Raw genomic sequence first — 26,954 nt, 5'->3', positions numbered from 1 at the left:
AATAGAGAATAGCATCCATAAGAAAGTAACAATTTTAAAGATCAAACATACCCACACTTCCGTTGATTCAGTAATTATTCTTCAAGCTCGGAAAAAACCGAAAAGCATAAGCAGAGGAAACGGCAGCAAATGAAACCAATTCCCTCTACTATGTGCCATTCAGTCAGGAATTTTCAGCCTCTGCAACTGGACACCAGAAACAGTTTTTAGACTCTGGGGAGGAAAAACTTAATTTATAATTTGAATGCAACACTATAACAATGCTAATGGAATGGCATACAATAGTTCTAAATAGGTATCCATCCTATTCAGAAAATAATTAGTATATTTTGCTTCTCAACATGTTATTAATTAAAATATTCTTCAACAGGTACAATAGTAAACTAGCTGTTATCAATAGCTTATTCTCTTTAACTCTTTTTTTGTTGTATATTACACTAAGGTGTGACCATCTATAAAAAAAAAATACTTCAGCTATGATTGCTTCATAATATTACATCAAGAATAGAAGTAAGACAAATTCATAAAAAGAATTATTCAAGAATTGAATGCACGACCTGCTTATTACAGGAAAATTCTCAAATTATAGTATGATACAAAACCAATTCAAGTTGAGGATCAAGTTTCATAACAGCCAAGGAATAATTACACAGATAAACAATATAGAATAGTTTCAAAAAGTAGAACTGTAATAAATTAAAATAGATTGGACATCTTTCAGCGAATGGAGAAAAAATCTCAAGAATAAAAACAAATATCAAGCAGTAAAAATCCTCAACATATAAGCACTTTAACCTGGATCGTTTGTTGCTGCTCACAGCTACTGCACCCCACATGATACTTTGATTTAAATACTTCAGTATTTATCCTTAAGCATGTGACAATATCTGGAACTGGCAAGAAAATCAAATCTGCATGTTATTTTTCTGAAAGTCATGAAGCAATTCAGCAATAAAAGCATGATTGACAGATCTTTTAAAGGATGATGAGTGAATTATTTCATTTGAGATTTCCGTTACACAGAATTCTATTAAATAGCAGAAGCTAGAAGGAAAAAAATGATTGTTCAATAACTGTTTTATAATTCAAAAAGGTAAGAATCTGCATCAGATGAATATACTCCTGTTTAAAAACATAATTTGGTCAATAGGTACCTGCATTTTGAAAAAGAAAAATGCATAAATTATTTTTCTTCTAGAAAATACCATATTTTGCTCCTGTCTGTAACTTTGCAATTTTACTCAAATGAAACAGATAACACTATATAGGAAGCTAAATATAATAACTATTGCAGAAATAGTTATTAGTTAACAGAGAAATCACATTTCGTCTAACGAGCAAAGTATTAAGTTCATAGCAAGAAATTATTGAAATCAAATCCTTATTACTTCATATCCATAATAACGACGTTCATCATTGAGCGAAACCGTTTTGTAAGATACTATTAAGATGCATTTCTTTAGATTTAATATGAAATCTACACTGAATTACAAGCCGTTATCTAAGTTTACTTATGCTTTAATTAAAATATGAATAAAATTGTACCATTGTTTGTTTCCTTTATGAATCAAAGCAAAATCCTCTTTGTTCTCATGTTCACGAGCGTCAAACCATTACGAGATCACTTTGAAGAAAGAGAAACACATAAATTAATCATTTCATCTCAATAGCTCAATATTAAATACATTGTAACATGTTACTGACATCAAATCACATTTATGACATTTAAGATCGAGCAAAACCATTTTGCAAGTCATTAGGCAGTTTTTGAATAAATATTCGTTGAAATAACAAATGAAACTTGCAACATTTCTGATTTCAAGAGTTAATTTGTGTTTTTGTGAAACATAAATTCAAATTAATCATTAAAACGTACCTCACAATCACCTAAATCCTCAGGCCCCCTCGTCCTCGTGTATCTACCGTTTGTTCGCGCGTCAAACCATTGCGTCGCCAAATGTCAAGGTTGCCGTAAATTTTCCTGTAAAAATCGCCAGGATTTAGCTGTAATTAATGTCCGCCAATATTTAAGCATGTGCTCTTTCATTGGTAAAATTTTCTGTTATGTAAAAATAAATTTTTGAAGTACTTGCATGTTTGTGTGACAAATAATAGATTTCTTTTGCGTCATTTAAAATGAAATGACTAAGCTTAGTACTTTAGCCTTCGTTAATCGAATTTACCGAAATGTCCTAATATGTATTAAAATGAATGCTTCTACTCTAGGTACCTGTTTGCGTTTTTCTTGAAATATTTGGCCTTTTTTGTAACTTAATTAAAGAAAAATGACAATTAGAAGGTTTTTGTTGTAACATGTGGCGTAGCGCCTGTGAAGAACATGTTACACGAATTTTGTTGTTGATTGAGTGAGGAGTATTTGAAAGTCTCTCTTACATATGCATTTTTTTTTAATTTCAATGCTATCATTTGTTTTCTGAAAAACAATCAATTTTTTGAAATTTAATATCTTAATATTTTATCAGGTTGTGTAGAGAAAAAAAAAACTTATGCATGTTTAGCTGCTAAATTCTTGGAAAATTTATTAATTTGAAACGTTTTGTTCAAAACGTAATGTAGAATGTAAATAAATGAAAGATTTATATGCCAATTCTTTAAAAAATTATCATTTGGGTGTGAAAGTGTTCATGCTGCTTAGATGTTATTAATGTTAAAATCCTTTTTTAAGGCCTAAAAATGCAGAATTTTCTATCTTTTTTTTTAAAATTTCCAAGAGAGAAAATCCCCTGACCTCTTAAAATTGGCGACATTTTATACTGCATTTAAAAGGGGTGGGGGGAGGGCATTGAATCCCTCTCCTGATCCTTCCTCCCCCTCCTCGGTCACTCAAAATACAAAAAGAGCAGGCGACATTAAAATGAAGAACAGAAAAAATGGCTTTATGCATCAAAGGAAAAATACGCACATAGTTGGGGGGGGGGGGGGGTATTGGCCTGTTTTGTGACAAAAGGAGGCCCCATGCCTGAGATAGTTTAGAGCCCATCTTAAAACTAAGTCCTGCCCTGGCTCTTGTATGCAATGGGTTAAGTATGATATGAAAAGCTCAAGAAAAGTTATTTGCTGTGAAATAAAATTTCTGAAATTTTGATTTGAAATGTCAAAGCAATTACTTTTTTTTTAATTTTACGAACTGTTATGAAATTTTTTTTTAATGATAGAGTTGTGATTAAAATTTATTTGAAATCATTGTTATACAATTAGGTAAAAAAGATATAAAAATAACAGATTCAAATTTTATTTTTTTAATAATTGGCATCTCTATGAGTTATGTTAAGGCTTATTATTTTAGTTAATGCCTTATCTTTCTTATTGTTACACTTTCTTATAGTATAATTTATTGAATTACTTTTTTCCTTAGATTACATTTTCCTGTAAATTTATTGCTGCTGGTGCTTTGAAGCCACACTAATGTCCTGCATACAGAATTTGTTCTTGCTTGTGAGAGGCAGAAGTTCATGTCTCTTAGGTTTGAGCTCAAGTTTCAGAATTCAGAATGCTACCAATTTCCAAGTTACTACTCCAAAAACACTTTTGAAAGATGGTAACAACTATATTATCCACAGAAATTTTTCCAGGAAATCAAAATTTTGGTTTCAAAGGAGAAAACCGAAGTACGATGTTGTGTCATTAAGTGAAGTTAGTCCACGAAGAGAAATTCCAGATTATATAGTAAAACCTGATTATGCAGATAGTGGTGTAGCCTCTGAGCATGATGAAATCGAAATCCTTACCAATGATAAACAGAAGAACATGAGGCAATCTTGTGCTTTGGCCAAACTCGTCTTAGATGAAGTTTCAAGACATATTGATGTAAGCCTCAGAATTTTATATTTAAGCATCATTTAGTAAAAATGTTCGTGTTATATATTAAGAATTTAATTTCATGTATTTTTATTGCAGGCAGTGGTTTTCCTATAGGGTATACTCCATATACGCCATATACTCTCAAACATTTTTTAAACATATAGCGTATACCCTCATGCTTCATAAATTGTCATAATGACATACTATGTATATGATCACATACACAAATTGTGCGTAGTGGATTACTGGGAATTTACCCTTAAAAAAATTGATGGGAACATCACTGATTGCAGGGCATTGTTTTCCTACAGTAATTTGCCAAATTTCTTGAAAACGACAAAACATTGCGTTGAAAGTGGTACATTGTGAGCAAAAAATTTTCTCAAAGGCAATTCTCAAAACGTGGGAGCAAACACAGACCTCAACTTTGAAGCTTTAACACCACATAACTTTCATTTTAATTAACTCAAAAATGTTTGAGTTAAATTATAATACTGTATGGAGATAAGAATTGACATAAATTATGGAAAAAATGCTCTTCAAACCTCCTTAAAAAAATATTTTCTCTGCTAAAAGGCACATTTTTGGACATTCAAAACGTTAACTGAGCAAATGAACCATCAAAAAAATTTTTTTTTAAAAATAATTTCCATACATAAAAAAAAAAAAAAAATAAGGGTATGAATCTCAAACTGAATAATTTTTTGATAATATTTTCCACAAATTGCAAAAGTAAAGACATATTATTTATTTTGTAAACGATTATAGAAAAAAAGGAGGTTGTAAGTTTGATGAATATCCAAAAGTTACGATCTGGACAATGTTAATTTTTGAGAACTAAATATATGATTTATATGTTTTAAAGGTATTTTTCAATCTTCAAAATCAATTTTTAATTACTTTAAAGTGTTTTCATATGTTTTTATGCAGTATCTTTGAAGCAAAATCATTTTTCTTAAACATATATGTGAGATGTCCAAATTGTGTTACGAAATAGACGCCGATAATTCTGTCCATTTAAACAATACTATAAATGATCTTCTGTCTTGAAACCTTAATAAAAAATCTTATGATAATGTTAATTTCTTTAATCCATTGGTATTTTGCACAATTAATATGTTATTCATTGAACATTACATAAATAACAGTAAAAACACAAGTTTCGATCGTAACTCGTAACGAACAGTAAACAAAACGGTGGCAAAAATCGCCAAGCAAACCCCAATTGACGACAACTCACAGAGTACGATAAGCAAAGGATTACCAGTGAAGAATTCCGGTTTTTGCCAGCAGCATCGGTTTGGCGACTTTATCACCTGCGCTGGCAAAATGGATGGGGTTTTTTTTTTCAGATTCTACGAAACAATAACAAAATTTTATTATTTAAAGACCAGTATATAAAGTCATTCATGTACTTCATAAATCCTTTATTTTTCATTGCAGAATTTAAAAATAGATAAAATGTTCATTGGAAAAGTTTAAAAACTGAAACTTTCATTACGAGGATGCCCAAAATCTGTTACCTACAGACCGATCATTAAATTTTCCCATTTATTAATTTTTATAAATACCTGCTATCTTTTTATGTTTGTGTATGATGTTGTAGGTGTACATACTATGCAATAAAAGCAAAATTGATGTCAAATTTAAAAATTTTAAAAATGGCTCAAGAGTAATGTTTTTGTTCCCAATTTTGTGAACTACCCTCAAGATCTTCTATTTTTGAACAAAATCTCTAAATATACAAGCTGTTTTATAGATTTCTTTTAATTATCTGCATTTACTGCCAACTACAAGTAAATGCAATTAATTGATAGAAACATCCTAATCATACTACATAAGCATTATTTTTTAAGTATTGATACCACAAATGTTTTTTCTTCAAATTGTTTTTAGTCTCTTTCTTAACTTCTGAAATTTCAAGATAAATCGTCACTTACTTTTCTGCATATTCTACAAGATGTCCACAATCAAACATAAGCAGTCATTTACAGATTTTGAAAACCCTTAAAAGGCTAACTCTCACAAGTTTTCAATTTTTTAAAGAATAAAGTTAGTCATTTCTAATAAAAAACGATATTCAATATTTTTTCTGATAAACTTTAAAACTTCTTAAATCAAAATTAAAAATTGACAGAGACAAAAAAGCTAAAAGGATTACTTTACGGGAAAATTCTTCATTTTACTTACTAAATCAATTGCTATTTGTGTCGAATGACTGAATGAATTTATAATGTGATAAAATATTATTTTAATTCATAGGTGAGTCAGTATGCTGTTACGTAATTTTTAATATATGGCGATATGTCCTTAGCACATTTTATAACATAAATTTATTTGTAAATACATGTGTACTTTTTAGATTGGTGTCACTACTGATGATCTTGATCACATAGCTCATTCAACCTGTATAAGCTATGGAGCCTATCCCTCACCACTGAACTACAGAGGATTTCCTAAATCGATTTGCACATCTGTAAATAATATTGCTTGTCATGGTATTCCGGACAGCAGAAAACTACGTGATGGGGATGTGATCAGTATTGATGTCAGTGTAAGTATTTTTTTCTTTCAGTTTTTAAAAAATATGAAAATAATTTTTCTTATTTATCTTATTTATTTGCTTATTTTTTCGTGAATTTTATTTCGTAAGTTTTAAAAGCATTTTCAAGAAAAAAACTTGTACTTGGTTTTTGCTTCTGTCATAATGTTAGCTTACATGCTTAACACTTTTTTCAGTTCACCTTTCCTGGTAAAATTCAAATCAGTTTTGAAAAATGAAGAAAAATTGAAAATAATTTATGTTTGCAACTTTGATCTTTCAATCTTGGCACAATTCAAGATGATTTATCAATTGCATGTATCGGTACTTTTGCATGAGCCATTAGTAGTAGAAACTGCTTTGATGCATCCCTAGTAGTACGGTCATATAACCTGGGTATAGTCGGGTCTCTTTTTACTACGTTAGTGCTCACCCCCACCCACTCGGTCCATGAGATGAAAAAGAATTTTGGATAACTTCTTTTAGGGTTTGCTTCAGCTAATAGAATAGGTAGCATTTACTTTTTCAAAAGTATGTAATGAAGAACAATATTTACAGCGTATACGCTGAAAGAAAGTTACTGTTGGGGACCTGAATATCGCTATTGGTCTGAATGACAGACATGCATTTCTGAAAGCTATGCAACCTTGAAATACTGAAAGAAATTTTCAGAATTCTATGTGAGGGTTGGGGGAATTATTGAAGGTCAGCTACACAGATGGGCCCCATTATCAATATGGTGGGATAGAGCAAAATATGTAACGATGAGTGGGGTAAAGACTAATGCGCAAATACTTCAGGACTTGAAAAATTATATTGCCCAACAAGCCAGGGGCATGTAAAAATTTCAATTGGACATGAATCTTTCACCCTTACATACCCGGCCTGGCATGTAATTTTTTAATCAAATATTTCTTCCTAAAATTTTATTATTCCGTATTTTATTAAAAGGTTATCCTTCCCGGAGCTCAAAATTTTTTTTAAGTGGTACCGCTAAAATCATATTTGGTCAAATGTAAAATCATTAGGCATCGTTGGTCCATTCCGTTAGCGATCTGTCATCAGTCGAGTATAAAAAAATTGAGCATTCGGGCATGTATTTTTTAGACACATACCTGGCAGATCATGTAAAAGTTTTGAGATTTTTCTAGCCCTGGACTACCTTAGGGTTAACATAGGTCTTGTGACGAATTCCTAAACCCTTTGGAAACAGGGTTCAGGGATCCAACTTCGACGCGTGTTGTGTTAGACCCCCTGGCAACATGCTCACCTGTCCACTGCTGTTAACCTCAACTGTCGCCGATTCGTCTTAGTCTTGAATAGGTCTGTGGACGTTGTTCGGATTTTAACAAAGTGGTGTGTATACCATGGGCGGGATGCAAACCGTACATAGCCATTGTCCTTTCAAATGAGTTTTTTTTCTGAATCAGGAGGAGATCGTGACGTCATTAGGTGACCAGTAAAAATTAATGAAAGTCAAAAGTTGTATGCCTCTTGATGATATTAATGAAAAAAAAAAAGAGTTTTTGTGAAGGACTTGGAAAAATATATAAGGAGAGATAGAACTCTCTGAAGTGCCCAAGTGTTTCTATGAGCTCACAGTGAGCTGGATTTAACTGCGTGTGATCACTGTAGATAGCCTTCATCATGAGGACTGAACACAAATTGATCATTAAAGATTATGCCAAGAACATGCCTTACTGTTATGTACATTAATATTTAAGAGTTATGCTAATCTAATACTTATCTTGACATAAATAAAGACTGAAGTAAAATAATCTGACAATAGTCCTCCACCGGATCCAAATGCTACCCTGGTGATGCTACCCAATACCTTACTGTCTCCAGATAATTCACAAGGGAAAAAAAGTGTGATATGTTTTTATTATAAGTTATAGAAAGGATAACTCAAAACAGATGTGCTGTTTGCATACTCAAAAAACAATGCAAGTAATTCTAATTTTTCAAATACAGATTCGTTTGACATATACTGCACTTTAGATTCATTGACTGCCTTTCATCCACAGCGATTTCAAACAATCAAAGTAAAATGATTCTTATTATCAGTGTGGGTCATTTTTTTATGCACACAGCTTGTTCTAAAAATGTTGTTGTTGTGTTGACTACATAAATCTTAAATCAAAGCAAAAAAAGTCCTGATTCAGTCTTAACAGTAATTGAAAAATTCAATGTCAAAAGTTCTGTAATTATAAATTCATGATCTGAAATTAAAAGTTTGAGACATAAAGATAAATATGCACACAATATGTGCATATGTTTATGAAGATTTACAATTCAAGGTTATTTACAGTGCAAAATTACATCGTCGCCTCACAGCAAGAGTAGGATATCTTAGTGTTATTTCTGGATTAGATATCTTACAATTGTTCTGAGGCAACAACATATAACAGACTTTGAATATGTATATAAAAACTTACCTGGATAACCTTCTTTTACTGTGATTGTAGTTAATGTCATTAAAATTTTCTGATTATGGCTTCCATTAAGTTTAACATTATTTTTATTGGTGCTGTTATTGTTTTTTGCTTCTTTAGAAACAACCTCTAAGGGCAACTAGCCTCCATTGACGACCCCTTTTTGTTTCATGGTACTTGAAATATGTTTTTGTGATTTTTAAAGATATCAATGTCTAGTCTAGTTATGTAAATGTAAATTATAGCCGAGAAGTAAAGCTCAAATTTCGCGGTCGCCAGTCGCCAAATGCGACCAATTTTCAAATTTTGGCGACCATTATTTTCACTTCAGTCGCCAATGTGGCTACCATTCGCCAATGCAACCTTCCCTGACCTATAGTCTTGATATATGACCTTTCCCCAAATTCTTTTGTCCACTAAATGTTTGTCTATCGGATCGCTAGGGATGAAGGAGGGAAGGGGGGAGTATTGTCCAATTGTGGCTAATTGTGCTATGTGTTCTTGTTCTGAATAGAAAACAAAAATCGCAATCACGACGACAAATTCGTTACAAAACTTGCTATTTCGAAAACTCGGCTTTCTTTACACGCGATCGTAAAAATAGACAAATTTCAGACACCAATTTAGTAAATTACGCTTTTTTGATCTTAAATTCATTTTTCAACTTTATTTCTCCTTAACAAATGGCTATTTCTTCGTTTTGCGGTGTTTTTAAACTACGCGTTTTCAAAATGGCGTCACTTTGTTATTGTTTATTTTACCAGTTAAGACGAAAATGTCTTTCCAAAATAAAAAGAATTAATCTTGTACATTTGGTTTACATATGAATAAACAAAAATGGCGCCTTTGAGTCAAAATGCACTGAGACAAGGTAAAAACTACATCGCTGAAAAAAAAGTTTTTTTGCAAGATTTTTGATTTTTTGTTTTAATCATATTGTTAGTTTTTCCTTTTTTTTTCTTTTTAAAATAAAAAACCTACTGGAGGAGAGGACATATCCGTTTATTTACTTTATTTCTCCTTAAAAAAGTTGTTATTTTTAAGTTTCGCGGTAAATTTTCAAAATGGCGCCACGTTGTAGATTGTCCATTTTCACCATTTAGAAGAGGAAAATGTGTGTTCCAAAATAAATAAAGAGAAGTACAATCGTATTTATAAAACACATAAATAATAAAAAAAAAATGGCATTCCTGCATCTAGAGAAGGTGAAAAGAATACGGCTGAAACCCTTTTTTTCTTCTGCTGGATCTTTTATTTCACTTTTTATTTTTTTTTTTCGTTTTGTTTTATATTGTTTACCTTTCTTTTATTTATTCATTTTTTGGCACTCTGGCTTCGATTTTTATAAAATTCTGCATGCATTTGTAAAAACAAAAAAATATTTTTGTAGAATCGCAAATGGTTTAGGTTTTACATTCTATTCAAGTTTTTTTGGTATTTTGTTGTTTTCTTTATCAAGGAACTAACTCGTGTTTTGGTTGAAAGCTGTGATGTTTCTAGAAGTTTTGAAAGCTGAAAAAAAAAAAATAATAATAATAATAATAATCTTATTTATTTATTTATTATTTTATCCTGATGTGTTTTGCTTAAAGATAAATTAATGCAGATTATAGTTTGCAAAAGATGTGTTAAATAATATCTGGGCAGGGGTGCCCGTTCCCCCCAAGTTCAATTCCCCCCCCCTCCAAAATTTTTCCTCAACCCTCTTTTCCTTTTTTATTTTTAGCTCGTTTTTATTTTATTTTATTTATTTTTTTAATATTTTTTATTTACTTATTTATTTTTAATTATTATTTTATAAGAAACGTTCTTTGCTAGGCCAATGACATATGCACAAATACTAAATAAATAAACGGATTAAAATAAATTAAATAATTTAAATAAAAATTAAGTTTGGCTATCATTTTTTGAGATTTGGCTACCATTTTGTGAGGATCTGGTAGCCATTGGCTACCAATTCAAAATTTAAGTTTTGAGGTATACCGAGAAGTTTCTAAGGTATCTTGAAAAACATAAAGAAATCAGATTTATTCAGAATCTGATTTAATCAAATTTTTTAATGATTAAATCAGAATAATTTAAAAAAATCATGATTTTTTTCCCACCCTGATACATTGCTTCATGTTGCTGATAAATGTATGTGTGGTTTTAAACAGAGTTTTAAATATGACTTTGAAAAAGTGTTAGACTCCCTGGTACAATGCTTTATATTGTTGATAAATGTGTTTGCAATTTTAAATAGATTTTCTAATATCATTTTTAAAAAAAGGTTAAAGTCACCTAAATATTGCATTTTTAATTTTGATTTCTTAATTTTATTGAAGTGAGTCTAAGCAAAAAAAGAATTTGCAAATAAGGTTTCTTATTGCATAGAAATAAATAATAAATGGTTGGTTCATAAAGTAGCGTGCAAAATAGTTGAAAAATACACTAAGGGGTCATCCAATAATGATGTCACGCTTTGAGAAGGATTTGGTTTGTGAAATTGTGACATTGGGAGAGAAGGAGTGACAGGAAGTGTGACATACATTTTCATAATGATATGCTTAAAAAAACAGCATGACAGGTGACAAGGATAAGGCAAAGTGTGACGCTTTGTGACGAAAGGGAGAGGGGATCAAGTTTGTTAAAACTAAGTGACATCATTTATGTAGATCCTCTAAATACTTTTATTGTACGCAAACATAGACTACTTTTTTCTTTACAAATTAATTTTTGTACTCACTCAAGAATATTGCAAACATCATGATTCCATTATTTTTTTCTTCATTATTTGCACAAAATAACAAATAACTATAAATGAGAGTTCATTTAACAAAACTAATTTTATGCATTTGTTCTTAGGTATATTATAATGGATTTCATGGTGATTGTGCTGCAACTTACTGCGTTGGAAATGTAGATGCAAACGGTCAACATCTTCTTCAAGTTGCTTCATCTTGTTTGAATGAAGCCATTAAACTATGTCATCACAATCAATATTTTAAACAAATAGGAAAAACTATTAGGTAATTCTCTAGGCTAAAAGAAATAATATTTTTTGAAACAAAATGCTGAAAAAATATTCAAGTAATGACATAGCAAATTTTGTTAATGACATTTCTAAAGTAAGAGTTTGATTTGGACACCTTTACAATTTTCAACAGTAGGATGCTGTGTATTTGAACCTTTCAAAAGCAACCCTAGTTCAGTTCAGATAGTTAAAAGTTTGAATAATTATACAAGTAACTTCAGGGAGGCTACATGAAAATAATTGAAATGCTCTTTCTTACGTAGAAATTTTCTAATTTAATTGAATTTAAAAGGGGAATAAAAACATTAAAAAAGAATGTTGTGTATGTGCAATTTTCCTCCAGCCTTTATCTTTCCAAACTGTGATTAAGCTTTTAGAAGTATGCTGAGAGTTTCGTCCCTTTCCCTGCTCCCTTTAGGCGGCCATGGTGGCCTGGTCAATAAGGTGTCAGACTCTTAACTGGAGGATCCTGGGTTCTATGCCAGTCGATCGAAAATCCTCCATGTTCAGTAATGGTGGCCGGGAACGTTAAATGGGTTAGTGGTCACAAAGTTTTCCAAGTTCCCATTCCAAATCAATCCTACCTCTGGGGGTGCTGGATTAGGGATTACTCGGCTCCTGGCCTGAATCAAAAACAGAGCTGTCCCCAGGGGTCCAGCCAGTTGAGGTAGGTACAGGGAGCCCCTGGAGTGTGAAGTGTCCCTTTAGTCAGAGCAAGGCAGAGTTACAAGCAAATATAAAATGTCTGGTTGTGGCACGCAAAGACCAGAGCTCTAGAGTCCGTGTCTGAGTCATGGAGAAGAGATAGGGAGTAAAAGTCTTTAAAGTTCCCCGAGTCGGAGTAGGTCATTTTCCCTCCAAGACTATTTCTGCCGGGAGTCAGAATCAAACTGATCATTGAGTAAAAGAGTCGGAGTTGAAAGCTATACTATATTCGCAAAGCCTGAGTGGATCATTTACCCTCCAACTGGAGGTAGCGAATCTCTCATAAAAAGCTGACATTACTTTCACGCTAGTGAAGTGGGCCAGACAAATGCCCACAGTGAACCGAACATTTATAAACTAGCATTTATAGGCACTTTTAAATGTGTGAAGTCTGGATACTTTTAAAAGTTGAATGTTTTATGTGTTGTTTCAATTTATAATGAGCTATGACAGCTTTATTTATCAATGGCATGCCTCCCCCCCCCACCTCCCCAAAGGGCTGTAGCTAATTATAGGTAGAATAATTCAGTCATTTTTTTTTCTTTTAATAGGGCTCTGTATGGTGCCTTGCCTTTGCAGACTTTATTCAACCCAGTTTCCCAATAAATAGAGGCCTCTTGCAATGTGAAATTGCACAAGGCATTTTATTTAGCCTAGAGTGCCTGAGCCAAATACACTCTCAAGTTATCTTTGAGTCTTTAAAATGCTGCATAATCAAATCATATGCACTGAATTTATACTTATTTATCTTAATGTCACATTGCTGTCAAATGAACCAATTGGACATAAATTATTATGCAACGTTAGATTTTTTTTTACTACCTTTTACAAAAAAGGAAGTATTGTATTTACAAAAAAATTTTCACTCAAAAATCAGCCTTAATTTCCATTTCTCTCACCCCCGAATGAATGTTAAGTTTTTTTTAGACCCGACCACATGTGGATATATGCCTAGGAACCTACCAACACCCGAAATAACCATTTTGAAGACCCCAAGTTAATTACAACGAATTTTCTCGTGACGTCCGTATGTATGTATGTATGTATGTGTGTATGTGTCTCGCATAACTCAAAAACGGTATGCCCTAGAAAGTTGAAATTTGGTACATAGACTCCTAGTAGGGCCTATATGAAAAATTATCATATAAGTTGACCACTTGCGGTGCACTACTTTAGAGGTCAACTTAAACAGGTGGTCAACTTATAGAGGTTGAATTATATGATATAGATCTAATTCTGTGCCTGACAATAGCGGTCAACTTAGGCAGGTGGTCAACTTACAAGGGTGGTCAACTTTACAGGTTTTACTGTACAAGCTTTGTGCTACAATATGATTAAAGTGAAAAACAACGTAAATAAAGCACAAATATTGGAGAAGATACAGCATATAGCTATTTCAAGGCTACAATGGAGCCTCTTCATCAGTGCAGAAAGCTCATCAACACAACCAAAAGTTGCGAGAGAACTGATTAAAAAACCAGTTCTCTCGCAACCTTTGATTGTGTTAGTGAGCTTTCTGCACTGATGAAGAGGCTACATTGTAGCCTTGAAATAGCTATATGCTGTATCTTCTCCAATATTTGTGCTTTATTTACATTGTTTTTCACTTTAATCATAGTAGGGCCTAGTTGTGCACCTTCCCTTTTGGTTGCATTCGGTTGTTCCTAAGGGGGTCTTCTGTCCCTTTTTGGGGGGAAATCATCGTTAATTTCAATGTAAGCTCAAGTGGTGTTATAATTTGTCGGACGCTTGGCGATATATCACCAGTCTTTTGTCGCCAACTTGGAGACAAATTTGGCGATTTAAAAAAAAAAAATTGGTTTCAATTTGGCCACCGTTAGTGATATTTAGAGAGTAAACAATTGAATCACATTAAAATTGCCAATAATGGGGAAGTGACATTAAATTAGAGTAAAAGGAAATCATGTGATGCTCACATCTGCTCTTTTTTTTTAAAAAAAATATGTTGTCTATTGGCAATCTGTGTAAATTAGTGCTACTAAGGCTGAAATCTTTTGATACAGAACAAGCTTTTCCACCCTTTTAGTAGTGAAATTTTACTGCTCAAAGGGAAAGACTTCCTCAAATAGAAATGCTAAAACACCATGTATTGCTTGCCAACTGAGTTAAGTACGTTGAATGATACTGACGCTGAATGGATTATTTCTAAAAATGTACGATTTTTTTAGAAGATGAATTCCTACTTATTAAAAGAACTATGTTAAAGAGCAGGTTAAAGAAGGGTCTAGACTAGATAATTATACCATCAAACTTAATTTAAAGACTTATACATTTGTTTCTTTTTTTTCTCTTCTGATTATGTTTCTCATTTTCCCTCAGTGAATTAGCTAAGCAAGATGGATATACTGTAGTTCTAGCTTTTTGTGGCCATGGCATTGGTTCATGCTTTCATACTCCTCCTAACATTCTACATTATGGTAAGTGAAAATATTTTGAAACTAGCTGATTTGATTAAATATGTAATTTTACAATTACCCCCCCCCCCCCTTCCAAAAAAGAGAAATGTTCACAAAATTAGTAATACATTAGAGATATTTTCACGAAAATGATGTAATAAAGTAATTTTTGTTCAGCTACTTTTTTAATTCAAAAATTTGTGTATAATTTCACGAAGTGATTTTTCCACATTGCCATTTTTTGTGCAAAGTTGTTTTTACGATCTTAAACCGTGTAGGCTCTCATTTTCTGTGTTCACAAACTATGATGTCCTATTGAGGTAAAGTCTAACTGTCAACTTATGAATGCTGAAAATCAACTTTCAAAGTTCATTACAGACAGCTTAGATTTAAAGCATTTGTAAGACTAAAAGCGGTATAACTGGTCGTGAATTGCTCCCAAGTTTTGTGTTTTTGTTGCAATCAGCTGGGTAAATTACACATGGTGAAGAGCTAAAATTGAAACAATAGCACTTTGCTTTTAGCAAATTAGAGTCAAAAAATGATACGTCGAAGTGGAATTTTGTGGCAATGAATTTCTCCTGGAAAAAGTAAAATGACGAGCCAGCTTCCATGACTTAGGATGTATAAGTTTGAAAAGTGTTGATTTGGATTGACCGAGTTCAAAACAGTGCATTTGCTTTATTAAATTAAATTTAACTGAATATTTCACATATGTGTGTCATTTATTAACTGTTTCAACTGCTTATCAAATGAAATAATTTACATTAAACTGTTTAAACTTCATTTTTATATAAGTTTGACATAAATTAAGAGTATTACTGTGTGATAAAAATTGATACTTTCCTCTGTATGGCCAGATTCTTAACCAAATCAATGACGAAGAATCTAAAAGAACTTGCAAAAGTTTTTAAGGTAGAAGTTATTGCTAAAATGTGAACACTGCTATTAAGAAAATTATGGAGAGTTCAAAATATGCAAAACTGTAGCTAAGGAACTCCAAGCAAACATTGCTCAAATTAAAGAGGAAAAAGAAATATCGTTGAAAAAAGGATAAAGAGAGAGGGAAGAGCTATAAAACAATCAGAGCACCCCACCTTTTTAAAGAAAAAATGCCAGGTCACAAGATGCCATGGACATCAAGTTCCTGGAAAGGAAACAAAAAAATGCTAGCCAAGACGATCTTGTTGGTCAAAAGTTAACTTGAAAGAGTGGAACACAATGAGATAAATTTGTAACCTATTGCTGCTCCTCCAGACGCAGCTATCTCCAAAAATTTGTCCCTGACTGTCCGATTGTGTGGCATGACAAACACAAACAAACATAAAAAAACATTGCAAATACGATGCAATTTTGTTTTCAATAAAGTTTAGAAAAGTGGTTTATTTTTTACCTTTATTCTAATTGTATTTGCATTTATTATTTAGGGAAAAAGAAATCATGAGCACCCTTATAAGAAGACTTGGGAGTGGAATGTGGAAAAGAAGCTAAACATAGGGATCAACAAGGAAAACAAGGTGAAGCCAGCATGCAAAAATGGCTTTACGGAAGAAAAGAATCATTTGATTCTGCCAAAAGATATGAATATTTTGGGAGAAGTTAATACTTCTTGCAATATCCATGACCAAAAGGAAGAATCTTCATCTACCATCACTGAAAAATCTACAAGTTGGCATTTGAGAGAATGATAGTCTCCATCAACTTCAAGCAAGCATCAGGAGGAAAATTTAATGCTAAAATATGAAGAAACTCCTTATTTAAGTGAAAGTGGAAAGCAGTAAAATGAAAACTTTTTGTTTATCAGATCCAAATAGTTGACTTGTTACTGAAATCATGATGGACTAGCAGCAATCTTTCTTAAGCCAACAAGCTGTGTCTTCTGAAAGACATTCAGAAAGCGTTGACCTTACGTTCACTGAATGCAGACTTTAACACTATTTGTGTGATACAGAACATTTGTGAATAATGAAGAGATTAAAAGATTAAGGCTTATATATTCTGAAACCAAAAATGCAGTTTTTTCTACACCTTGCAAGATTTACCAGAAACATCAGCATTGTGCACTACAGGATACATTAATTAGGAAAAATGTTTCTGACAGATTAAATGATCCCAAAGCATCTCGAGAGTGCTTGATTACATGGGGAATTAAACTCAAACAAATGAAATCGAGACGAGGAATTAAGCCCGACATAGAGCAGCTAATTCACATGGAGGAAGAAAAATGGTGAAAATTCTTGCGCATAGTTATGGATCCTGTATTGTACCTTTTTAGAAACTTTTTTTTTATGTAGGTCAGTTGAAAACCCTAGCACCATGTCCACAGAGCATACATGGCCTAGTCAAGGAAATTTTTTGAATAACCCTAACCTACCTAACTGGTACATAATCCAACCCTAATGTACCAGTTAGAGCACCTAATAAAAGGACAGGTCAGTTTATCTGAGACAGCTCAAAATGAAATCATTTTAAAAGACATCAAAGAAGCTAAATGTTGTTCAAGAGTGTTTGACTATACCTACACAACAAATGAGCCAAGTGGTTCATTATGTAAAAGAAAGTGCTAAAAATGCATGAATTAAATAAAAGCTTCATTGCTTTTATAGAAGTTGGTGGAAAAACTGGAGTACATTCTTCTCAGTAAATTCTGGAAAAATTAACCTTCAGTGGTTTGAACATCAAGGTCAGTCTTATGATAACAGTTCAAATATTGCAGACACTTACAAGGGAGCACAAGCTCAGATTGCAGAAAAGAATGAGATGGCCAAGTTTGGATCGTGTTTAGCACATTCCCTGAAACTTGTAAGCATGCATTCTGCTTCATCATGCCTGGAAGCAGTTAACCTATTTGGTATTGTGCAAAAGTGTTCTGCTTTTGTCGGATCCACTAATCGATGGGATATTATGAAAAAATGTGTGAATACAAACCTGAAAGGCAATAGTCAGGTGAGATGGTCCGCAGCATATGTGGCAGTGAAAGCTCTTTTAAATAATTTACCAGAAGTAGTGCAACCGTTGAAAGAAATCTAAAATACTTCTACTGCGGAAACAAAGTACAAGGCAGGGCACCTGATTCATGCTTTGGAAAGTTTTGAATTTATCATCAGCGTAACAATTTAGGTCAATATTCTCAGAGAAATAAATTGAATTAATGTTGAAATTCAGAAGAAAGTTATTATTCTTGCACATTCCATAGTATTAATGAAAGGTCTAGAGAAAAAGTTGTAAGCAATGAGGAGAAAATCTAACAAATGCTGGATAGAAATATCCAAAACAATAAATAGTCAAAAAATTGTTGTAAACCCATTCTGTCAAGCAAGTAAAGCACAAAAAATAGTTTGTTGAGAAATTGCAAACGGGATGATTTGTGGGGAGAAATTGCAAACACTTCAAATAATGCAACTACACTCTATCTCAATAAAAATTGCGTTTGATCCAATTTTGTCAGAAATCAAAACGAGAATCAGGAGCGAAAGTATGCTGAATTCATTTTTGGCCTATCCAGTTGACCGTGAAATACCGAATATTTCGACTGAAGAGTTGCAAAAGGTTGGAGCAGATCTTGCATAAGCAAAATCTAAAAGCATCCGAGTTCTGTGACTTGATGCTTTTGAAGAACAAGCTTTAGTATTATTTGGCAACGTAAAAAGGATTAGCTTTTTTTATCCCCTGCAAAGATCTATGCATATCAGGGCCCGACTGACCTGCCGTGCAATCGACCACAAGGCCCGTGCACCCCTAAGCTGAAAATGGATTCTCCTCAACAACGTGCAGAATATGGAAATGTCGAGAATAGTAATGTTATGGGAAACAGAAAAAATGAGCATTCAGAAATGGAAGACCAGATAGATTTTTTTAAGAAGTCAAATAATCAAATTCTTAAACAATTATTTTTCATTTCATACAGTTCAACCCAAACAATTGGGAGAATAGTGCATTCTACTGTTTGATGCAAAGGTGTTTCATTTGAAGCATAATGATGACCCCTTATTTCAGCGGTTCCCAACCTTTTTAGTTGTACAGCCCACAATTTTTGTAGAAAACACTATTGCGGCCCACTAACTGCTATATACTACATGTACTGCCAAAATTTACTTTCTGGGGGGGGGGGAGGTATCTTCTGTTCATAACTGTCCTTAAATTAAAATAATAAACCGTACGTAGTAGGATTGAGTGTGTTTTAAAAACAAGAGTTCTGGAGATGTTAATCCCCTTCTCCCTTCATTCTGCTCTACTGATATAGATATGCTGTACAAGAAGAATATTCAAAATAGCATTTGAGGAAAAAAAACTAACTTTTTTGCATTTACTGAACTGGCACATAGCTGTAAGAAAACTCAAAAACAAGTCATCAAAAGTCTCCATGGGATTTTTGATGCTGTTTTTCCTCTACAAGGGAGTTGATACCTGGATAGATTTAGTCTCAAATAACTATCGCAACACTTAATGCATTTCTGTATTATTTTTTAAAAAACTGCAATTGAGTAGGTATCTTGCCAAAAAGCTCCTCAAGTGTCTCAATTCACTGGTTAGTCTTGCCAGTTTAACAAAGGAGAATCATTTTTAAATTGAAGCTTCAAGCTAATACTAGTTTCTTCGGCAATTTTCTTCAACGGAGTTCCCGATTCATTATGTTTCATTTTTAATTATAAGGGAAAGTTCCTAAGAAATAAAAAATCTTAATCTTAAAATCTCCTTATTGGCTATGAACCAGGGAGAGCTTTTAAATGACGGTAAATCCAACAAGGGAATTTTCTCATAAAACGGAAATTCAAACCCCAAGATTTATCTTGGTTCAGACACTCGACCAGTGTCCACGGCCCAGTTACACGTTGTTTGCGGTCCACTTAAGGGCCGCGGCCCATAGGTTGGGAACCGCTGCCTTATTTAAAAGAAATTCGCTTACTTACAATGCTGATAATAAAAGACTATTGTAGCATTTGTCCTGCTTTCAGCGATGGGTCATCTGTATTTTGCCAAGGGTTCCATAGGTTCAGACATTTGAATCAAACAGTGAGGAAACACGAAAAATCAGGCTGGTATTGAAACAAATATGAAAGTTTTGCAAAGAAAAACAATAGAAGCAATGCTTTTCCCAAACCAACTTGAGAACAAAAAGAAAGAAATTTTGGAAAAAAGGGAAATGTTATCCAGTGTAATAGATGTAGTAAAATTAATTGGTAAACAGGGACTTGCTTTTCGAAGAACTGTTGTAGGAGTCAGTCTTGATAATCCATTGATAAATCATGGAAATTTTTTGGCAATTTTTCTTTTACTTTCGAAATATGATAGCGGTATTGCCAAACATGTGGAAAATGTAATTAGAGGAAGCAAATCTACACTAGAGGAAAGAAGCAGTTTAAACAGATGAGGAAGCGAATGGACATTTTTGAGTAAAACAAATGTGACAAAAATTTTCAATATAATAAAAATTGAAATCCAGGCAGAAAATTCTAGAGAAGTTAAGCAGGCAAAAATATTTTCTGTTCTGATGGACATGACCAGCACTGATCAGTGCGTAATAGTACTTCGTTATGTGTTGGAAAAAGAGTTGAAAGAAATAGTATTAGGCTTGAAATGTACCTATTGAGTCCTCAACGGGGGAGAATCCCTATTCAACGCCCTAAAAAATTGTTGAAAGATACAGGTTTAGAACTTAGAAAAAAACTGCATGACAAATGCATTTGATGCTGCCTCAAATATGTACGGGAGTGATATTGTAGTAAGTGCTTTACAGATAATTGGATTCAAATATACAAAATTAAATTGCTTTCAATTACAAGTATGGAAAAAAATCATTTAAATTTTTAATCATTGTTTCTTGCATCAAAGCGTTCATTAAACTTTTTCAAAATAATATTATCAATGAATTGATGTTTGATTTTCTTCCAAAGTATACTTTTCATTTGCATCTTTCCCAAAAATGCCTTTCTTTGTTAGAGTAAAAGCTATAGGCCATAGTACTATGTAAAGGGGGGAAACATGTGATATTGATTCGTCTCGTCATACATTTTTTCTTCTATGAATTTGATTTTAGTTGTATTCAAATTATAATTAAAAAAAAATTCTTAAGAATAACTTTGTTAACATTTTTAGCTTTTTACAAGATGTGCATGATATGCTGTAAATAATAAATTATGATGCTGTTTTATCTTGAAAATTATGACAGTTTTTTTTTTTTTGGAGGATTTTTGCACACTTTTAATGGTTGGATCTATTAATAATGTTGAAATTTTTTAAAACAATTCCTGAAGTTTTTCTTATGTAGTTGCATTGTTTATTATTTATTTTTAATGTAAAACAGCATTGAATACATATGTTAATACTTAGTAAATAGCGTACTGCTACGTGATGTTAACATTTTAGTTTTCAACTTATGTCTTACTATGAATATTATTAGTACTGAACTAATGAAAATTATTTGTGCTGAATGCATTGACGTTTGACTCGATAAAAGCGTTATGGATTATACATGTCTAAGATTCTATGAGTTATTATTGAATACATTTGTACTGCTATAAACAAGTTCAAGTCTTGAATTGAAAAATATTCTCTTCTTATGAGAAAGACACTTACTACTGTTGATAAAATTACCAACATATTTCTGAATATTTTAATGGTATCATAATAAACTGAAATGAAAATTTCTTTTTGCTTCATTTTCTATTGATATTTTTTCGGTTGTTTGTGAGATATGGCTGTCCATCCCCAAAGGAAAATAGCAATGTCTCTATAACATTACTGAGTCTCCTCCTACGAGCAAGGACCCCCTAAAAACACTCACTAAAAATTTCAATCCCCCCTCCCCCCTCCAAGTCCTATGCTACAGGTTTTATAATTAGCATTGAGTGATTACAAGTCAGAATATGTTATCCCTCGCCCCGCTCCCCACATTGATTCTACAATGGGTTCAGGTTGTTGGCATCTAACAATGGATTCATGAATCTCGATATTTTGTGCGTCCCTCTGAAGATCCAAGGTCTGCTCCTGTTTGGGAGTTCCATTCCGACCCTGATACATATGATTTGCAAGATGCGTTTTTCAATATTTGCACTGCTTTTCATATTTCAATTTATTGAGAGTATCTATCTATATATATAAAAATGAATGTTTGTCTGTATGTCATCCATGAACTACCTGGCAGAAACTACCTGGCAGATTTGGCTGAAACTTTCACCGTTTGTTATTTGTGGTACTGGGAACGTTTATAGACCAGTTCGAAAAAAATCCGATCGATAGTTCCTTTTTTATTCCAATTTAAGTCACAATCCATTGGATAAATACGAATAAAATTATCAGCTGCAGAAATTAATTCGCGTGAAAGATCTCATTGATAAGAAGTTAGCTGTTGCCATTTTTCTTGAGTTTGAACAAATAAAGTCTTTCTTTATTGTTTTATGGCTTTTCATGCAACAGGGGGATTTAAAACTTTTTCTATTTGATATTTTTAGTGATTGATTGATCTTGCAAACTGCGTGAGTACAAAATTTGAGTATAGTCACGGCTTCACTTGATACCTGGATCGATTATTATGAAAATTGCTATATATATGTATTTTTCCACGGAGAAGGTGCATAATATGCTCATTGAAGCCACTCGCCACCAGGTGGCACTGCAGAGTAGCAACTTCTGCCACGTTCAACCGATTGTCATGAAAATGAGTATAATGATGTATTTTTTTGTTGGCGTAGCAACGCGCGTTGGGTACAGCTAGTTATTCATAAAACTGACACTTCATGAGTCTCTTACTGCAAATACTATTCAAGCTACAAAAATTGTTTCATTTGTTTTCTCCCAGGACTACGGCCTGACTAATAAAAGTGTGGTCCTAGGCCCATATTAATATGGAGGCCCACTGAAGACTGCAGTGGTTGAATTACAGGTTTAGAGCACATCGGAATGCACTTTTAGGGGCCTCTTTGTCTAATCACAGAACTGTATAAATCATTTATCATGTGCATTTATGAATTCCCTTTGGGGAATCTCAAAATTGTGACAAAGTAAATTCGTAACTGGCAAAATGATAAAAAATTCCCTTTTAAGGAAGTTTTTTTTCCAATTAATAAGTCATAATTTTTTATTCTTTTAAAAATATGCGTATTCTTCATATAGTTCCAATGCTATGCATAATTCTTTAAGAAATTCGGGACCCATTAGGAAGATGAGGCCCCAGGCCTAGGCCTAGTCGGCCTGTGCGCTAATCAAGCCCTGCCCAGGACTATGCAAAGTGTGCAGTTAAGCAATGAACATAATTTCTATTTTACTGTTTTTCTTTTATTTCTTATCTTCTCTCCTTCTAAAAAAAATTATCAAGACTTTTTCGTTTTTATCTTAAGCAATGTATTCATTCTCTTGAGAAAGCTGTGGATTGCGTTCTGCTTAATATAAAAGCTAGTTTCTGTTTATGATTTTGTACGTAATTTTATGAATAATATTTTCTTGACTGTAATAAAAGTGTTGATTATTTATTTTTCTATTGTAGATAATGATGTTGATGGCCAAATGTTGAAAGGAATGATTTTTACCATTGGTAAGATTTTTTAAAAAATTTGCTGTTTGATTGTTTTTAGGTATTCATTGATTTGAAAACTTTTGTTAAGTTTTACATAAATGTTGTTTAGACAAATCCATCTTTCATTTGAACAAAATGAATGTCAAAACCTGTAACCCATGCCATACAATATATGACTACATAAAACAAACATCATCACAAGTTTTCAATAAGGATATAGTGGCTGTGGTGACCTGGTCAATAAGGCATCAGCCCGGAGGGTCCCAAGTTCAATCCTAGCCAGTTGAAGATCCACCATTTTCATTAATGGTGACTGGGGAGCATTAAATATGCTCATGGTCACGAAGTCCTCCACGTGAAACAATACCTCTGGGGGTGATGGACCAGGGATTGCACGGCTTCTAGTCTGAATCAAAAAATCAGAGCTGTCTTCAGGGCCCCATTCAACTGGTTAAATCTTAAACAGTGGTGGTATATTGCACCCTGATAAGGAAAGTGACACAACTCAAAATTTGGGAAACACATACAAGCTATTGATTTAAAATCTAAATTTAATGCTCTCTCTTGCCACAAAACTTGTGCAAAGTTAGCTTACATAACTAGTGTGTAGTAACATAAACCAATATAATCATTAGTGATACATCATTTAAGTATGCATTAGTATGCATTGTTAATTTAAATGACAAAAATTAACCGGTAAACATCATTATATAATTTTTTGCATTTATTGTAATATTTGAGGTTAAATCGCTTAAAATTATTAAAACCTCGATTTTCTGCAATGCTGTTCTTTTTTTGGGGGTTGGGGGATTTTTTCCTTGCCGGGATGCAATATAATAATGCATAATGGTACCTCATATTTGAATATGTTACAATTAAAGACCTAAGCTTTAAATTCTGGGAATAAAGTGCAAATATGTAACTAAAAATGTCTCATGTGCAATAGGGTGGTTCAAAAAAACTTTTCAGCTAGAGTCCAGTACATCCCCTATTTTTTTAAGACTTACTAATAGTATTATGCTGTAAAAGTTTTAGCTTACTCGAATTTTAAGAGGGTGCTCCATGACCCCTCAATTTAACATCAGCCGTGGCATAAAAAATGTCACAAATTTTAAAAACATTTTATTTCCCCAGCTGTTTTTTTCCGTAAATAACTATTTCATTGCAATGTACAGTAAAACCTTTAAAGTTGACCACCTTTGTAAGTTGACCACCTGTCTAAGTTGACCACTTTTGTCAGGAACGGAATTAGTCCTATCCTACATAATGGAGGAAAACCTCTGTAACTTGTCCACCTCTCTATATTGACCACCTGTCTATCTTGACCACTAATATACACCAGCTTTGGTTTGGAGTATTGTAAAAAACCCTTTGTAAGTTGACCACTTGGCAAAAGCATTAGATTGCACTAAAAGTTTATTCAGTTATGCGTCAAATAAGCAAATAGACATTTAAGAAAAAACCTATGAATATTTATGTTTCCATCGAAAAACATTGGGCTAATCTTAAGTAATGCGCCTAACTTGAATAAGGAGTTATTTTGTTGATAAGTAGATTACCACGGTTACAAATGTACAAGATAAAATCAAATGGAATTTGAGTCACTTTTAACTTGTTATGAATTTTTAGGAATTGTTAATTTCAAGTAAGTAGTTTTTCATAAGCAATGAGACATTTTTTTTTTTGATCGCTTTACAGAAATTTTAAATTTGTATGATACCCTACATGTCATTCTGGTAAATAATCTCTAAAAATATTTAAATAACATTTTTTCTTATTGTTTTGAAGTAATGTTAAACAATGAAAGTGAGTTTAAAATATTCCAATTAGTTAAAAAATGAATGCATGGGGCAAGAAATGACAAAAAAAAAGTTTTCAGTACTACCCTGTACCCTCTGTAAGTTGACCACCTGTCTAAGTTGACCACCAAAGTACTGCACCGCAAGCGGTCAACTTACACAGGTTTCACTGTATATGCATATTACTCGTGTATATTATTATATGTAGCATTGTTTTTACAGTTCAATGTATTTTTTAACCCCCCTCCCCATACTTATGAAGTTTGGGGGAGGGGGTTGAGCACCCTTTTTCAGCTGAAATAGGAAGCTAAAATTCTTCCAGTATATTACTATCCACAAGTCTAATAATATTGAGGAGTGTCCTGTTATCTAGGAGAAACTTTTTTTTTACCTACATGCATTTTTGAACCACCCTAATATGCAAATGGGTTGAGCAAGGTGTCCTTGCTATCAAATTGTCTTTAAACCCTATAATGTTGTATGACTTCACTAGCATTTTCCTTGCCAATAACATTGATCTCAATTTGTAGTTCACATAAGATATTACTCCCCCACCCCACCCCCCCCGTTTTCAATGCTTTTTTTTTTTTGAGCAATCAAATTCCATATTATTTTCACTTGACCATTGAATGATGTTCGTCCATTCTTTGGTTTTATTTTTCTATGCTTATAATGCAGGCCTTCATGTGCGTCGGAATCAACTTATTTATAAACGACCTTCTTGACTATTTGCAATCCTTTTTACTCAAACAATATCCAACTCACAAAATCCAACATCCAGCCCCTGGCATTCATTTGAATTTTGATGTCTTGAATTCAAATTATAGTTGGGATAAAAGAGTAGAAACAAGAAACCCAACAAGTAGGGTCCTGTCGCAGCTTGTGATTGCAAAAAGCATAATTTAAATTCAAGATCTTAATATTCAAACTATTTTTTTTTTCATTTCACCAAACTCTCAAGCAAAATTAAATTGCCTTAGCAAAGTTTTAGCGTTTTAAACTTCTTACTTTATTTTTGATTCCCAAATGTTTCATTTTGAATCTGAGAAATGAATAGAAATCATGTTTATTGGTAACTGAAAACTGCAAAAAACATTTCACATTCCAATTTGTGACGCTTTTTAGTTTTATGATTGTTAGGAAATTTTAATTCTGGTTCATTACACCAAATCTGATTTTTGTTCAATCTTTTTAGTTAGTAATACTTAGTTCCTAAATATTTATAATCCTATTTAGAGCCTGTGATTTGTGAAGGTCAGTCAGATATACTAATTCTGGAAGATGGTTGGACTGCAGCCACAGAAGATGATAGTAGATGTGCGCAGTTTGAACACACGATTTTAATTACTGACAATGGAGCTGAAATACTTACATTATCTGATGCTTTTCAAAATGTACCTTAAAGGACAGCATGATTAATGTATTTTTCTGATTTATAGTGAGGTTTGTGTATTGATTATTTGTTGAATTTCTTACAATTATATAAAAAAAATTAAAACAATTTATTGCATACAATAACAAATTTTTTAAATAAAGTATTTTTATTATAACTGATTTCTCTGGAAGTGGAAAAACGTAGTAATAACTACTACTTGTGCACAATAAATATGTATAACATTTAAAGATATCTTGGTAGAGGTAAAACAGGACAGGATAATTTACCATTGTCAGGAGATTTGTTGAATTGAATATAATATATGTGCTAAATT

The 26,954-nt window shown here is 32.7% G+C and overlaps 1 protein-coding gene across 1 annotated transcript; it reads left to right on the top strand.

The window, feature by feature from the left end:
• The first annotated feature begins 2,023 nt into the window (after positions 1-2,023).
• LOC129222703 (methionine aminopeptidase 1D, mitochondrial-like) lies at positions 2,024-26,749 on the top strand. The gene is made up of 7 exons (XM_054857234.1): positions 2,024-2,049; positions 3,377-3,828; positions 6,185-6,376; positions 11,644-11,807; positions 14,858-14,955; positions 23,417-23,464; positions 26,482-26,749. The coding sequence occupies exons 2-7, from the start codon at positions 3,427-3,429 to the stop codon at positions 26,646-26,648; spliced, it is 1,071 nt and encodes a 356-aa protein (XP_054713209.1). The 5' UTR covers positions 2,024-2,049; positions 3,377-3,426; the 3' UTR covers positions 26,649-26,749.
• The last annotated feature ends 205 nt before the right edge of the window (positions 26,750-26,954 follow it).

This window comes from Uloborus diversus, chromosome 5 (assembly GCF_026930045.1).
Source record: "Uloborus diversus isolate 005 chromosome 5, Udiv.v.3.1, whole genome shotgun sequence".
NCBI lineage: Eukaryota > Metazoa > Arthropoda > Arachnida > Araneae > Uloboridae > Uloborus > Uloborus diversus.
The sequence above is the reverse complement of the archived record's forward strand: the minus strand, read 5'-3'. Positions and strand labels throughout refer to the sequence as shown.

Coding starts and splice junctions, on each gene's coding strand:
- LOC129222703 (XM_054857234.1), top strand. CDS start 3,427: ATGTCCTGCATACAGAATTTGTTCTTGCTTGTGAGAGGCAGAAGTTCA. Junction 3,829..6,184: donor AAGTTTCAAGACATATTGAT/GTAAGCCTCAGA, acceptor TGTACTTTTTAG/ATTGGTGTCACTACTGATGA. Junction 14,956..23,416: donor TCCTAACATTCTACATTATG/GTAAGTGAAAAT, acceptor TTTCTATTGTAG/ATAATGATGTTGATGGCCAA.